Here is a 16,146-nt window from a genome sequence, read left to right as displayed (position 1 = left end):
TAGTTGGTTGTTTGCAGCGGTGTGGTTCAGCAGCAGAGCTTGTACCCGTACAATCTGCCAACCAAGGGCGCTCTGCTTCGAGAAGCAACCACTCTCAGTTTAGCGCTGACAAATCGTGTGACTTGACATCATTTATAACAAACCTCTCTTGATTGATGACATATTTCCCAGGAGTTGTTCCTAGGTCATGCAAACTGAATTCACGTTCAAATGCAATGTCTTGTGCAGTGTACTTACTGCAAGGAACGTTGGACGTGTTTGTGATTGCCGATAGCTTAGTTCTCAGAGCACCTTTGGCTTTGGTGGTGGAAGCTCCTGCTTTGTATACTTGTGTCGCGATGTCTGTCGTGTTTTTTTGCAGACTTTTACATTTAGAACTTTCTCAGATTAAGGATGGCGAGCTCTCTGAACAATAATGGTTTCTGGAAAGGTGTATTTCGGCAAAGTTTGTTCAGCCGGTCTGTAACTTTTAAAAGAAGCCTACCGGCCGTATCACTATCATTGTACATGTATGCACCGGTGGTGTTGCTGTGACTGTGTGTAGATTGATTGCGTCCGCGGAGATCCTGGCAAGGGTGGTGGTGCAGGTAGTGGTGGTTCGGGCGGTAGCGGCGGTAGTGGTGGTAGCGGCGGTAGTGGTGGGAGCGGAGGCAGTGGTTACCGTGACAGCAACGGGACTCACCATTCTGGCGGTAGCTCCGGCTTCTCCGGCTCTTCCGGTAAGCAACACCACACTACTCCACCGCTGTACTTGATTGACATGACCAATACATGTACATGTAGATTATGTTGATAGGATGTCTTCTCTGAATCCTATCCGTACTTTTTCACGTTCGGGAAACACGTTACAACCACACGTGTTGCGACGAAAAAGTTGACTTGAGAAAAATCACTTCTCCCACACCAAATGTCTGGCATTGCCCATTCTGTTACTGTATATCCATTTTGTTATTTTCTTCAGCTTGGAGCAGTTGTGTGGCCACTGCCCACTCACACAATAGAGTTGAATGTAATGGTGACGATTACCAACACACACCACTGGTTTGTCTTCTATACGTGGTCGGCTGTTTGTCTTTTGCCTATATTGGCTTGCCTTCTTTATTGCGCCTGATGACGCCTGACCATGGGGTGGTGGCGTCCCACGGAAACGGAAAGGTGGCTCTTGGCCCGCCCTGTACGCGAACCCGTGCCAATTTTTCTTTCTTTTTTTCTTTACTGTACCCTCTTGAGCTACAAAACAAGTGTGTCCACCCAGTGTGTCCACCAAGTGCACACACACACTCTAGCTCTACATGAACATGGTGCCGATGGTATTGACGTGCATTGTATGTCCCATTGCTGTGAACTCGTCCGCAGGATCTCCGGGTATGTCTGGCCATTCGGGCTCCGATGGCAACCGTGGTCTTGATGGCAGACTCGCTACTGATGGGGCCTTGCAGTGGACTGTCCTGGGTCAAGCTGGTAAGATGTATGGTGTGTGTGGTGTGTGTGTGTGTGTGTGTGTGTGTGTGTGTGTGTGTGTGTGTGTGTGAGTGAGAGTGAGGTGTGTGTGCACACATATGTGCACACGCATGTGCGTGTGTTGGGGCGGGGGGGGGGGGGGGTGCGTTGTTGACGTTTGTCAGGGGAAGACGTTCACCCTTTCCTCTAGGTTTGACAAAAGTACTCCAATGTACCCATCCAGCGTGTGCTCGTATGCTATCTTGGTTTGTGATTGCAGGAGAACCTTTGTTTTCGTCTCCGACACGTTTTGATTCCCTGGTGACTGACTACTTCACTGTCTCGGCTATTGATGATGGTATATTTGAGCCGAATGAGCGCATCACCATCAGCGGTGTAGTGTTTACTAACGATGGTGGACTACATCTACCATCCGGTGCTGAGGCTTTGTTTCCAACCACACAAACTGTGCACTTTGAGCCGACAAGGTTCACCATTCCAGAGGTAGGTGTATTGTACTGTCTCTGTCTTCCCTGTTTCGTTTTCCTCTTCACCAGACACTGCTCATTCTGCAATCCGTCCCGACTCTATTAGAGGTGTATGTCATACAGTGCATACAGCGCATACAGCGTATACAGTGCATACAGCGCATACAGTGCATACAGCGCATACAGTGCGTACAGTGTATACAGCGCATACAGTGCATACAGCGCATACAGTGCGTACAGTGCATACAGCGCATACAGTGCATACAGCGCATACAGTGCATAGCTGACTCACTGACCAGCTAATGTTCTAGAAGCCGTGATAGTCTTGACCACCAGTCACTCAGCCATGAATGCCTGACCAGTCTTGGTTCACGGGTCACAGGTGCTCTGATATGCCAGCATGTACAACTTTCGACTTCACCAGCCTAGCATTTGATATTCATCTTTGCCCTATTCATCTTTGCAATCTTGTTTTTCATCAAATTATTTTTGTAATTTGTGCCTCTGATTTCATTCTTGATGCAGGTGCCATCAGGTGGTAGCTTTGTTGTTCCCATCTCGTTTAGCGGTCGCATCTTTGACCAACCTCCACCGAATGCACCCGGACCTTTCATCGGCAAAGCTGAGATCTGTCCTCGAATTGAAATGCTCGGCCGTCCGTTTGAGCGGGTATGTTGCAGCCTGTCCACCATATGTTGTTATAGTATTTCTTACCCTGAACTGATGTTTAAGTTTTCTGTACGGCGTGGAGACTATTTCTATGTTCTGTTTACGTTGTCTTGCACTCAAGGCAGTTAGTCCACTCCTACAGCGACCTGTCTATATTGTCTCAACATCTTGTGTTTATGTGTGTGTATGTGTGTGTATGTGCGTGTGTACGTGTGTGTCTGTGTACGTGTGTGTGTGTGTGCATGTATGTGTGCATGTATGTGTGTGTGTGTATGTTCGTGTGTGTGCGTGTATGTGTGTGTATGTGTGTGTGTACGTGTGTGTGTGTGTGTGTGCGTGTGTGTATGTGCATGTATGTGTGTGTGTGTGTGTGTGTGTGTGTATGTACGTGTGTGTACGTGTGTGTGTTTATGTGTGTGTATGTGTGTGTGTATGTGTGTACGTGTGTGTACGTGTGTGTATGTGTGTACGTGTGTGTATGTGCATGGTGGGTATCATGTACATCTGTACACGATACCTACACCACCAGGCTGAATTACAACGTACGCTGACCGTCCAGTATCCCATCCAGATCAAGAAGATCACCGGACCCAATCACCTTGGTCGTGGAGAACTCACCAGCCTAGAGATTGCTGTAAGAACACAGGACTACTTAACACATCATTTGCAACACGATGATCCTAGCAGGTGCACTGTGCTGGTGCTGATGTTGAGTAACTAATGTTAGAGTCGGTTAGCCCGTGGTGAAACTAGAATGTCATGCATTGGGCTGACTCCGTGCTATGTCACCTAGTTCGGTCTGCCTGACCAGTGACTGCATCACCTAGTTTGGTCTGCCTGACCAGTGACTGCATCCCCTAGTTTGGTCTGCCTGACCGGCATGAAGAGGAAGAGGTTGTAGTGAATTACCGGTAGGCGATAATTTAGGAACTGTGTGTCGCTCCTTACGTTGGAGCTTGCTCTTTTCCCAGTGACTTGAACTGGCACTTTGACTGACTCACGACTGCCATCCAGAGCACTCGAGAAGTCACCGAAGCTGTAAGAAAGCACCACTCCCTTTAGTATTACTATTTTTTACTATTTTTACTATTTTTACTATTTTTACTCTACTGTATAATAGGTGCATGGTACAGTAGCTGACATGCTCATTTCTTGTTTTGCTCTGTGCTCCATGATGTTCTACCGCCTGGTCACTGTGTGCAGATCACGAATATCTCCACCATGGATTATGGTGATGTGCCTGGCAGTGGTGGCCAGGTCTTTGTCAAGGTAGGACTTCAACCGTCACTTTTCAACTCTGCATATATCTTGTCAACTCTCGCCGGCTCTCTCACTCACTCACTCCCACTCACTCTCTCACTCACTCACTCATTCACTCACTCACTCTCACTCACTCACTCACTCACTCATTCACACACTCACTCACTCACTCACTTACTCACTCACTTACTCACTCACTCACTCACTCACTCACTCACACACTCACTCACTCACTCACTCCTGTCTAACTGTCCACTGGTAAAATAGCACAAGTAGTATACTACAGTATGTCATATCTAGAGAAGTTGTTCTCAACTTGTCATGTCTATGCTGAGTATTGTTTTTTTGTTTGTTTTGCTCTTGTGCCTTTCACTTGTATAGCCGGTGGTAACATGAATGTGCGAACTTCACTTTTTGTTTTCTTGTACCTTTCCTTGCTTGTACCTTTCCTTGCTCACTTGTCTGCACTGCTTAGACTCGCTTGGATTCGCGTCTCCTGCCCCGTGGCCGTGCACCCGAATCCCAATACACTGTGTCGTTTGATCCCAACATTCCTGACAGCCTGCATATCCAGGTATGGAAATCATGAGCAGCTGAATTTAGAGTACCTGCCATGGACTCCATGGACTCCATGATTGTCTCTACCATGTTTGTCTCTACCATGTTTGTCTCTACCATGTTTGTCTCTACCATGTTTGTCTCTACCATGTTTGTCTCTACCATGTTTGTCTCTACCATGTTTGTCTCTACCATGTTTGTCTCTACCATGTTTGTCTCTACCATGTTTGTCTCTACCATGTTTGTCTCTACCATGTTTGTCTCTACCATGTTTGTCTCTACCATGATTGTCTCTACCATGATTGTCTCTACCATGATTGTCTCTACCATGATTGTCTCTACCATGATTGTCTCTAGCATGTTTGTCTCTACCATGTTTGTCTCTACCATGTTTGTCTCTACCATGTTTGTCTCTAGCATGTTTGTCTCTACCATGTTTGTCTCTACCATGTTTGTCTCTACCATGTTTGTCTCTACCATGTTTGTCTCTACCATGTTTGTCTCTACCATGTTTGTCTCTACCATGTTTGTCTCTACCATGATTGTCTCTACCATGATTGTCTCTACCATGTTTGTCTCTACCATGTTTGTCTCTACCATGTTTGTCTCTACCATGTTTGTCTCTACCATGATTGTCTCTACCATGATTGTCTCTACCGTGATTGTCTCTACCATGATTGTCTCTACCATGTTTGTCTCTACCGTGATTGTCTCTACCATGTTTGTCTCTACCATGTTTGTCTCTACCATGATTGTCTCTACCATGTTTGTCTCTACCATGATTGTCTCTACCATGATTGTCTCTAGCATGTTTGTCTCTACCATGTTTGTCTCTACCATGTTTGTCTCTACCATGTTTGTCTCTACCATGTTTGTCTCTACCATGTTTGTCTCTACCATGTTTGTCTCTACCATGTTTGTCTCTACCATGATTGTCTCTACCATGATTGTCTCTACCATGATTGTCTCTACCATGTTTGTCTCTACCATGTTTGTCTCTACCATGTTTGTCTCTACCATGTTTGTCTCTACCATGTTTGTCTCTACCATGTTTGTCTCTACCATGTTTGTCTCTACCATGATTGTCTCTACCATGATTGTCTTCACCATGATTGTCTCTACCATGTTTGTCTCTACCATGTTTGTCTCTACCATGTTTGTCTCTACCATGTTTGTCTCTACCATGATTGTCTCTACCATGATTGTCTCTACCGTGATTGTCTCTACCATGATTGTCTCTACCATGTTTGTCTCTACCGTGATTGTCTCTACCATGATTGTCTCTACCATGATTGTCTCTACCATGTTTGTCTCTAGCATGTTTGTCTCTAGCATGTTTGTCTCTACCATGTTTGTCTCTACCATGTTTGTCTCTAGCATGATTGTCTCTAGCATGTTTGTCTCTACCATGTTTGTCTCTACCATGTTTGTCTCTAGCATGTTTGTCTCTAGCATGTTTGTCTCTACCATGTTTGTCTCTACCGTGTTTGTCTCTACCATGATTGTCTCTAGCATGATTGTCTCTAGCATGATTGTCTCTACCATGTTTGTCTCTACCATGTTTGTCTCTAGCATGATTGTCTCTACCATGTTTGTCTCTACCATGATTGTCTCTACCATGATTGTCTCTACCATGTTTGTCTCTACCGTGATTGTCTCTACCATGATTGTCTCTACCATGTTTGTCTCTACCATGTTTGTCTCTAGCATGTTTGTCTCTAGCATGTTTGTCTCTACCATGTTTGTCTCTACCATGTTTGTCTCTAGCATGATTGTCTCTAGCATGTTTGTCTCTACCATGTTTGTCTCTACCATGTTTGTCTCTAGCATGTTTGTCTCTAGCATGTTTGTCTCTACCATGTTTGTCTCTACCGTGTTTGTCTCTACCATGATTGTCTCTACCATGTTTGTCTCTAGCATGATTGTCTCTAGCATGATTGTCTCTACCATGTTTGTCTCTACCATGTTTGTCTCTAGCATGATTGTCTCTACCATGTTTGTCTCTACCATGTTTGTCTCTACCATGTTTGTCTCTACCATGTTTGTCTCTACCATGATTGTCTCTACCATGATTGTCTCTACCATGTTTGTCTCTACCATGTTTGTCTCTAGCATGTTTGTCTCTAGCATGTTTGTCTCTACCATGTTTGTCTCTACCATGTTTGTCTCTAGCATGATTGTCTCTAGCATGTTTGTCTCTACCATGTTTGTCTCTACCATGTTTGTCTCTAGCATGTTTGTCTCTACCATGTTTGTCTCTACCGTGTTTGTCTCTACCATGATTGTCTCTACCATGATTGTCTCTACCATGTTTGTCTCTACCATGATTGTCTCTACCATGATTGTCTCTAGCATGTTTGTCTCTACCATGTTTGTCTCTACCATGTTTGTCTCTACCATGTTTGTCTCTACCATGTTTGTCTCTACCATGTTTGTCTCTACCATGTTTGTCTCTACCATGATTGTCTCTACCATGATTGTCTCTACCATGATTGTCTCTACCATGTTTGTCTCTACCATGTTTGTCTCTACCATGTTTGTCTCTACCATGTTTGTCTCTACCATGATTGTCTCTACCATGATTGTCTCTACCGTGATTGTCTCTACCATGATTGTCTCTACCATGTTTGTCTCTACCGTGATTGTCTCTACCATGTTTGTCTCTACCATGTTTGTCTCTACCATGATTGTCTCTACCATGTTTGTCTCTACCATGATTGTCTCTACCATGATTGTCTCTAGCATGTTTGTCTCTACCATGTTTGTCTCTACCATGTTTGTCTCTACCATGTTTGTCTCTACCATGTTTGTCTCTACCATGTTTGTCTCTACCATGTTTGTCTCTACCATGTTTGTCTCTACCATGATTGTCTCTACCATGATTGTCTCTACCATGATTGTCTCTACCATGTTTGTCTCTACCATGTTTGTCTCTACCATGTTTGTCTCTACCATGTTTGTCTCTACCATGTTTGTCTCTACCATGTTTGTCTCTACCATGTTTGTCTCTACCATGATTGTCTCTACCATGATTGTCTCTACCATGATTGTCTCTACCATGTTTGTCTCTACCATGTTTGTCTCTACCATGTTTGTCTCTACCATGTTTGTCTCTACCATGATTGTCTCTACCATGATTGTCTCTACCGTGATTGTCTCTACCATGATTGTCTCTACCATGTTTGTCTCTACCGTGATTGTCTCTACCATGATTGTCTCTACCATGATTGTCTCTACCATGTTTGTCTCTAGCATGTTTGTCTCTAGCATGTTTGTCTCTACCATGTTTGTCTCTACCATGTTTGTCTCTAGCATGATTGTCTCTAGCATGTTTGTCTCTACCATGTTTGTCTCTACCATGATTGTCTCTACCATGTTTGTCTCTACCATGTTTGTCTCTACCATGTTTGTCTCTACCATGTTTGTCTCTAGCATGTTTGTCTCTAGCATGTTTGTCTCTACCATGTTTGTCTCTACCATGTTTGTCTCTAGCATGATTGTCTCTAGCATGTTTGTCTCTACCATGTTTGTCTCTACCATGTTTGTCTCTAGCATGTTTGTCTCTACCATGTTTGTCTCTACCGTGTTTGTCTCTACCATGATTGTCTCTACCATGATTGTCTCTACCATGTTTGTCTCTAGCATGATTGTCTCTACCATGTTTGTCTCTACCATGTTTGTCTCTACCATGTTTGTCTCTAGCATGATTGTCTCTACCATGTTTGTCTCTACCATGTTTGTCTCTACCATGTTTGTCTCTACCATGTTTGTCTCTACCATGATTGTCTCTACCATGATTGTCTCTACCATGTTTGTCTCTACCATGATTGTCTCTACCATGATTGTCTCTAGCATGTTTGTCTCTACCATGTTTGTCTCTACCATGTTTGTCTCTACCATGTTTGTCTCTACCATGTTTGTCTCTACCATGTTTGTCTCTACCATGTTTGTCTCTACCATGATTGTCTCTACCATGATTGTCTCTACCATGATTGTCTCTACCATGTTTGTCTCTACCATGTTTGTCTCTACCATGTTTGTCTCTACCATGATTGTCTCTACCGTGATTGTCTCTACCGTGATTGTCTCTACCATGATTGTCTCTACCATGTTTGTCTCTACCGTGATTGTCTCTACCATGTTTGTCTCTACCATGTTTGTCTCTACCATGATTGTCTCTACCATGTTTGTCTCTACCATGATTGTCTCTACCATGATTGTCTCTAGCATGTTTGTCTTTACCATGTTTGTCTCTACCATGTTTGTCTCTACCATGTTTGTCTCTACCATGTTTGTCTCTACCATGTTTGTCTCTACCATGATTGTCTCTACCATGATTGTCTCTACCATGATTGTCTCTACCATGTTTGTCTCTACCATGTTTGTCTCTACCATGTTTGTCTCTACCATGTTTGTCTCTACCATGTTTGTCTCTACCATGTTTGTCTCTACCATGTTTGTCTCTACCATGATTGTCTCTACAGTCGACCTACCCTTATAACGATAACCTCTATAACGATATTACCCTTATAACGATATTTTTCTGGCAAACCAAATCACTCCATTGACTTGTGTATACAATGCCTTACCTCTATAACAATATTGCTATAACAATATTACCCCTATAACGATATAAAATGGGCTGACCAATCGACATTTTCCATTTTATAACAATATCTAGCAGGGGATATGTAGAGCCCACTACTATCCAGGTAGGGCAAGCTTCACTTGATAAGTCGCTGGGACATGACGAAATGCAATGGGGGCACCAGTAGGCGCCTTGCTGTGTACATAATGGGCATGTACGTCAGTGTTATGCTATAAAGAGTGTAAAAATGAACAAAATCCATGCATTATGACGTATGTGTATGAAATGAACCAGTTACCCTTATAACAATATTACCCTTATAACAATATTTATTGGTTTGACGCAAATATCGTTATAAGGGTAGGTCGACTGTACCATGATTGTCTCTACCATGATTGTCTCTACCATGTTTGTCTCTACCATGTTTGTCTCTACCATGTTTGTCTCTACCATGTTTGTCTCTACCATGATTGTCTCTACCATGATTGTCTCTACCGTGATTGTCTCTACCATGATTGTCTCTACCATGTTTGTCTCTACCGTGATTGTCTCTACCATGATTGTCTCTACCATGATTGTCTCTACCATGTTTGTCTCTAGCATGTTTGTCTCTAGCATGTTTGTCTCTACCATGTTTGTCTCTACCATGTTTGTCTCTAGCATGATTGTCTCTAGCATGTTTGTCTCTACCATGTTTGTCTCTACCATGTTTGTCTCTAGCATGTTTGTCTCTACCATGTTTGTCTCTACCATGTTTGTCTCTACCGTGTTTGTCTCTACCATGATTGTCTCTACCATGATTGTCTCTACCGTGTTTGTCTCTACCATGATTGTCTCTACCATGTTTGTCTCTACCATGATTGTCTCTACCATGTTTGTCTCTAGCATGATTGTCTCTAGCATGTGTTTACCTGCTAGAGCTACATCTATTCCAAGTTTCAAGATTGTTGCAATGCTCTTAATGCCACTCCTAAATGTGTGTGTGTGTGTGTGTGTGTGTGTCACTGTGTGTGTGTGTGTGTGTGTGTGTGTACACGTGTGTGTGTGTGTGTGTGTACACGTGTGTGTGTGTGTGTGTGTGTGTGTGTGTGTACACGTGTGTGTATGTGTGTATGTGTGTGTGTGTGTGTGTGTGTGTGTGTGCATGTGTGTGTACATGTATGTTTGTATGCATTGCAGGTGCATCACATCCGTGCCGGTGAAACCTTGATTCTTACAGTGGATGTAGAAATGGAATCCCGTGCTGAGCTCTTCGACAAGTGTATTTGGCAAGCAGATGTCTTCCTTGTAAGCTGCAGAACTGCACACTCCACGACAACCTTGCTCATGCTTGCACACTATGTGATTTGCTTGCACACTCTCTGATATGCGTATACACTCTGTGATATGCGTATACATTCTGTGGTATGCGTATACACTCTGTGGTATGCGTATACATTCTGTGATATGCTTGATTCACAACGTACTTGAAAGTGCATTCGGATCATTGTACTGTTTTTGGTTCTATGTTTTCCCCTGTGTTGCTTGTTTGCAGCGTGGCAAGTTTATCGAGTATGCGTACGAGGCTATTCGCGTATCGCCATTCTATGTACCGAGCAGCAACCCAGTGTCCGACGTACTCTTTGTCACCAATCAGCACATTGACCGACATCAGTTCTGTTTGTGGCAGCGCTTGCTGGAGTGCTTTCATCTGACAGTGGATTTCTGGGACACGGAGCGCTATCACGGCCTCTCCATGGACATGCGTACTGGGAATAGACACGAGGTAAACATCACCAACACCACCACTACCATCGTGTGCTGATGTTCTCTTCTCTCATATCCAACATTCTCTCTCTCTCTCTCCCTCTCTCTCTCCCTCCCTCTCTCTCTCCCTCTCTCTCCCTCTCTCTCTCTCACTCTCTCTCTCTCTCTCTCTCTCCCTCTCTCTCTCCCTCTCTCTCTCCCTCACTCTCTCTCTCTCTCTCTCTCTCTCTCTCTCTCTCTCTCTCTCTCTCTCTCTCTCTCTCTCTCTCTCTCTCTCTCTCTCGTCTTGTTATCTTCCAACTACTCTGCTTGTCTGTTACTGTCTGGATGTGTGCATGTGTATCTGTCTATGTGTCTCTGTATGTATATGTATGTATGTATGTATGTATGTATGTATATGTATGTATGTATGTCTATATGTCTACCTGTGTATCTGTCCGTGTGTCTGTGCGTGTGTCTTGTGTGCATGTGTCTGTCACAGGTTAGCTGGGTGGGTCGCTATGCCAGTCGTCTGATTCTCTACCCGCACGCCAATGCACAGCTCCTGCATCCCATGGACATTGCCCAGCATTTCTACGGCGAGACCTATCAACAACCCATTCCGATTGACATTGGATCTTCACTACTCATGCTGCTACCTGCACATGCCGACAAGGCACGGACGGCACTTGACTTCTGCCGTCACTCCTGTGTGGTCTCTAAGTCAGTGCCGATAGGCGAGACTGAGTATGCCGGCCGTCACTTGCTGCGTCCGACGGGCTCTGCCTGCATTGGCAAGCCGGCCTATCTCAAGTATGTGATAGGATTTCTAATCACATTTGCAATCATGATGTTCTAGATCAACAGTGCAGTGCATGGTATTGATTCCCTCTCGTTGTTGTGTTCTAGATCAACAGTGCAGTGCATGGTATTGATTCCCTCTCGTTGTTGTGTTCTAGATCAACAGTGCAGTGCATGGTATTGATTCCCTCTCGTTGTTACTGTGTGATCCGTGCTTTGGTGTCAGTGCTCCATCGGTACTCCACATCAGATTCAGTGTACAATGATTACGTGTGTGTGCGTGTGTCATTGCTACTACAGGTGGAATCCTGATAATTCGAACCTCCAAATGCCAGAAAAAACCTCTAATTATCCGGACATTCTAATTATCCAAACATGAACCCACAACACAATATGTATGTCAAAATGCTCTCATGGTCACGCAGAGTTGCGCTATGGACCTTAGACACAGATCTCACGGATACTGAACTGACAGGCACAGCCTGCTCATGCAAACTGAACTGACCAGTACAGTGTACAGTGAACTTCGAATTACACTTTGCTAACTTGGAATTATCAGCACAAATCCCACACATTTCCTATGTAAGTGGAATCCGTGGAACTACTGGACATGTCCGGTTTGAGGTTCGAATTATCAGAAAAATTTATGTGGGAATCGTATTGACAGAAATCGGTCCTGGAAAAACTTCTAATTAAGCGGTATGTTCGAATTAAGCCATATTCGAATTATCAGGATTCCACCTGTACTACTGAACTGTGTTGTGTTCTCCAATACATACCTGTAATGGTTCATGTAGTATGGTTGATGTCCTGCTGCAAAAGAGCATAGAATGTCATCATGCGGAACTACTCGTACTCGTTGTTCTGTCACTCTTGTGATCGTCATGTACTGATCATCATCATGTACTGATCATCATCATGTACTGATCGCCATGTACTGATCATTGCGTTTGTTCTCTTCTGCTAGGCGTGAGAAGCAGCTGCTGGAGAAGTTCAACGCGTCCGCACCCTTTGTTCACTACTTGTGCCAGCGAACACAGAGCTTCCAGAAGGCTGAAGGCTTCCTGAGGCAAGTAGTGTACAACTGTATGTGTTGTTGATGTCGGTCTTGCTGCTCACTACTTACCACACTGTACATGTACACAAATGTCAACAGTTTAACGACTGTCAATACTAAATACTTACCAGGCTCCAGGTGAAATGAACTGTGTTACCCAGGGATGCAGAAAAGAAAGATCTGCATATTTCAGATACCGTATTTCCGCAAATAAAAGGCTGTCCTCGTATACAACGCCTTCCTCGTATACAAGGCCGGGGCAGGGGGCGATTGAAAAAATAAAAGACCGTCTCCGATTAGAAGACCGGGCGTACTAAATGAGTCTTTGTTCTTGTGTTAAAAATGGAAGACCGTGCTCAAACTGTGGGAAAAAATAGAAGACCGTGCTCAAACTGTGTAGAAGAAAATGGAAGAACGGGGGAAAAATGTGTGGCGAGAAATAGAAGACCAGGGTCAAACTGGGTTGAAAGAATAAAAGACCATCATCGAATACAAGACCGTCCTCGATTATAAGGCCGGGTTAGGGCGAGGTTGAAAAAATAGTAGACCGGCCTACTATTTGTGGAAATACGGTATGTTGAAGGAAACCTAGAGGATGAATTGAAAGTGTTGGAATCCACAATCCAGAACAGCACTGCGTAGTACACTGGATAGTACAGCACTGCTGTACACTGGATAGTACAGAGGTTTAGCAAGACAAATTTCACGTTTGAGTTCACAAACACTTTTTGTTTGTGAACTGAATCGCAAACTTTTGCATTTTTCTTTCGCAACGCGGCCCAAGAGAGATGGTGCCCGGTCGGCTAATAAAGCCAGACAGCAACTGATTGACGCCGGCGCTTTATAGAATTGAAGCAATATTCTGTTTTAGATGAAAGTATCACATTGTACCATGGTCGGTACTCAATTATCATCACGCTGTTGTAAGAATAAGTCCTGTACATGTAGTATGCTAAATTCTACTTGTAAACTCTCATCTGGAGCGAGTGTGGAACATCGTATGGTTGTTGTTAGATATTTGCACGCATTTACTTGTAGAATGCAAGTACAATAATTATTGTCACAAACTAATGGTTCGCACCAAGAAATTGATTATATAGTCTTCTCTCCATCATGTTTTCTGAAGTATTTTACTTACCTTTGCTCCATAGCACGCTTACGACGTTTCCATGGCCTTCATGTATGGCACACGGCTTTCTGGCGTGTTATTTTCCTGGTGCTTGTCTCCACTTGTCGTTTTTGGGTCTTGGGTTCTTGCATTCCTTTGTCTAGGACAAGTTACAGTTTTTGTTCTGTAAAGATAACCCAAGATGCTCTCACGTTGCACCAAGTCACTGCAGTATTACAGTTGAAGTTTGTAAAGTCAGTCACAAGATTATTATTAACTTTTATTTTACTAGGGTGTTTCCCACAGGCCTATGGTCTTCTTACGGGAGCCCCTAAGATCCAGATGTAGTGCTCGGCTGACGGCGCAGGTGAAAAGCGCGATATGCACCTTCTTGGTGTCTGCTCCTTCTCTGATGAACAATGGCCCTGCGAAGTCCACACCGACGTAGCTGAGGGGGAAGTCCGCCTTGGCCCTGAAATCCGGCAGGGGAGGTGGATCTTCCGGAGCGTACGGCTTCGACTCGAGACGTCGACAAACTGTGCATTGGCCTACAATCTTTCGCACAAATTGCCGACAACGAATGATCCAGTAACGTGATCACTCAGCTTGGTTAATGTCTTCTTGACACCATTGTGACATACAGCGACATGAGCCTGCAGGACGGCTAGTCGTGTGAACGTATGATGTGCGTTCAGCAAGATCGGATGATGTGCGTTCAGCAAGATCGGATGATGTGCGTTCAGCAAGATCGGATGATATGCGTTCAGCAAGATCGGATGATGTGCGTTCAGCAAGATCGGATGTGTTTGATCGTGCGACAGTCCGGCGTTTTGCAGCCGTCCGCCACATCGTAGAACGCCACTCTCGTCGGTGAAAAGGCCGAACTCCTTAGACCAACCAGGGTACTTCTTGTCCTTGGACAGATCCTGTTGAGTGTTGACCATCCACAGTGTATGTGCTCTGTGGAGATCCTTCGCCGACAGATGTGTGGTCTTGCTGCGACGCTTCAACAGCTCTGTGAACTTCAGGACGTAAGCGGTCACACGCAGCAGTTTGCTTAGTGAACTGAAGCGATTCACATCGATGACCTTCTCGATGCTACTGTGCGAGGTGCAGCCAACTGCCATGACCGTGGTAGGTGTTGCTTTCCGCTCTCTCTCGACTTCTTCGCTCTGCGATATTGCTGAGCCGCTGTCGACTTCTGCTCGGGGTTGTGGCTCGTGTAGCCACTTCGGACCAGTGTACCAGATGGTACTGGTGAGCTCACTGGGCTTCACTCCTCGTGACGGCAGGTCGGCTGGGTTTGAAGATGTTGGGCAGTAGCTCCAGCAGGACGTCGGAACGAGGCGTCGGATCTCTGTAACCCAGCTCTCAACAAACTGCTTCCAAGTTTGCTCCACTCCAGCTATCCACGCCAGTGCCACTTGGGAGTCTGACCAGCAGTGAATCCAATATGCCACCACCCCCGCTGTGCAGCATCTGCTGGTACTGTGGTATTCAGTAAAAAAAATCTGATCTATCTTCACATTCTTCAGATCTGCCAACGTTGATGATCAGGCGAGCCAATACCAGTGCTGAAAGCAACTCGAGACGGGGAATGGTCTGTTGCTTCAGCGGCGCAACATGAGTCTTTGCAGCGATTAGCTGTACTGGCATGCCCACCTCTGTCATGAACACAATGTAGATTGCTGCTGCGTAGGCTCTTTCGGACACCTCACAGAATCCGTGTATCTCGACATGTGCGATATTGCCGTTCGCGTCCGTGGCGTAGTGCCGGGGCAGTTCGTCTTTCATTAGAGTGCAAACTCGAACGCGAAATTCGTCTTGCTTAACCTCCGTACTATATTACACTTGCTAGTTTGATAACGTTGTGCAGGTTGTTTGTGTGACGTTTGGTTTTGTAGATACTCGTATGGTCAGGTTGATATCCGTCGACTGCCGCTGGCTCGGCCGGCCAAACTTCATATCATCGAAGGTGTCTGCAATCACCCCATCAACGCAAGCTTCCTGGGAGCTGATGATACTGGTCACAAGTTACGAATGAGCGAGGTGCCCATCGGCTCCAATTTTGGCCAGGTGTGTGATGTGTGTTTGTAGGTGGGTGTTTGGGGGGGGGGGGGGGTGCGTATGGGTGTGTGTGTGTGTGTGTGTGTGTGTGTGTGTGTGTGTGTGTGTGTGTGTGTGTCCCATATGTTGCAGTGGTATGTGCAGCGATTTCCAATCGATAGGTTGCGGGTTCGATTCCCGACGATTATGGTCACACACGTCTTTCTTCTCTTTCTCAGACTCTTCCTGACTTTTCTTTCATTCTCCTGGGTGGTTACCAACAGCCAGTGCATGCCGGAGTATGTGGTGTGATGTGTGTGTGGGAAAAAAAAAAGAAAAAAAGAAAATAGGGATTCACTGGCCAGAAAAAGTCACTTCAGATAGCTGTATGGTGTAGACCAGGCTG

The 16,146-nt window shown here is 44.9% G+C and overlaps 1 protein-coding gene across 6 annotated transcripts in view; it reads left to right on the top strand.

The window, feature by feature from the left end:
- LOC135806583 (uncharacterized) overlaps window positions 1-16,146 on the top strand; it is a 31,010-nt gene that overhangs the window by 10,643 nt on the left and 4,221 nt on the right. For all 6 annotated transcript variants that reach the window (XM_065320782.1, XM_065320779.1, XM_065320781.1 and 3 more), the window contains 12 exons: window positions 545-719; window positions 1,357-1,461; window positions 1,721-1,944; window positions 2,454-2,597; window positions 3,127-3,231; window positions 3,801-3,866; window positions 4,333-4,431; window positions 10,183-10,290; window positions 10,538-10,768; window positions 11,231-11,541; window positions 12,497-12,598; window positions 15,599-15,770. In XM_065320782.1, the coding sequence (XP_065176854.1) occupies window positions 545-719; window positions 1,357-1,461; window positions 1,721-1,944; window positions 2,454-2,597; window positions 3,127-3,231; window positions 3,801-3,866; window positions 4,333-4,431; window positions 10,183-10,290; window positions 10,538-10,768; window positions 11,231-11,541; window positions 12,497-12,598; window positions 15,599-15,770 (1,842 nt within the window). The remainder of the gene's footprint in view (window positions 1-544; window positions 720-1,356; window positions 1,462-1,720; window positions 1,945-2,453; window positions 2,598-3,126; window positions 3,232-3,800; window positions 3,867-4,332; window positions 4,432-10,182; window positions 10,291-10,537; window positions 10,769-11,230; window positions 11,542-12,496; window positions 12,599-15,598; window positions 15,771-16,146) is intronic.

The sequence above is a fragment of the Sycon ciliatum genome, chromosome 1 (genome assembly GCF_964019385.1).
Source record: "Sycon ciliatum chromosome 1, ocSycCili1.1, whole genome shotgun sequence".
Taxonomy (NCBI): domain Eukaryota; kingdom Metazoa; phylum Porifera; class Calcarea; order Leucosolenida; family Sycettidae; genus Sycon; species Sycon ciliatum.
The sequence above is the reverse complement of the archived record's forward strand: the minus strand, read 5'-3'. Positions and strand labels throughout refer to the sequence as shown.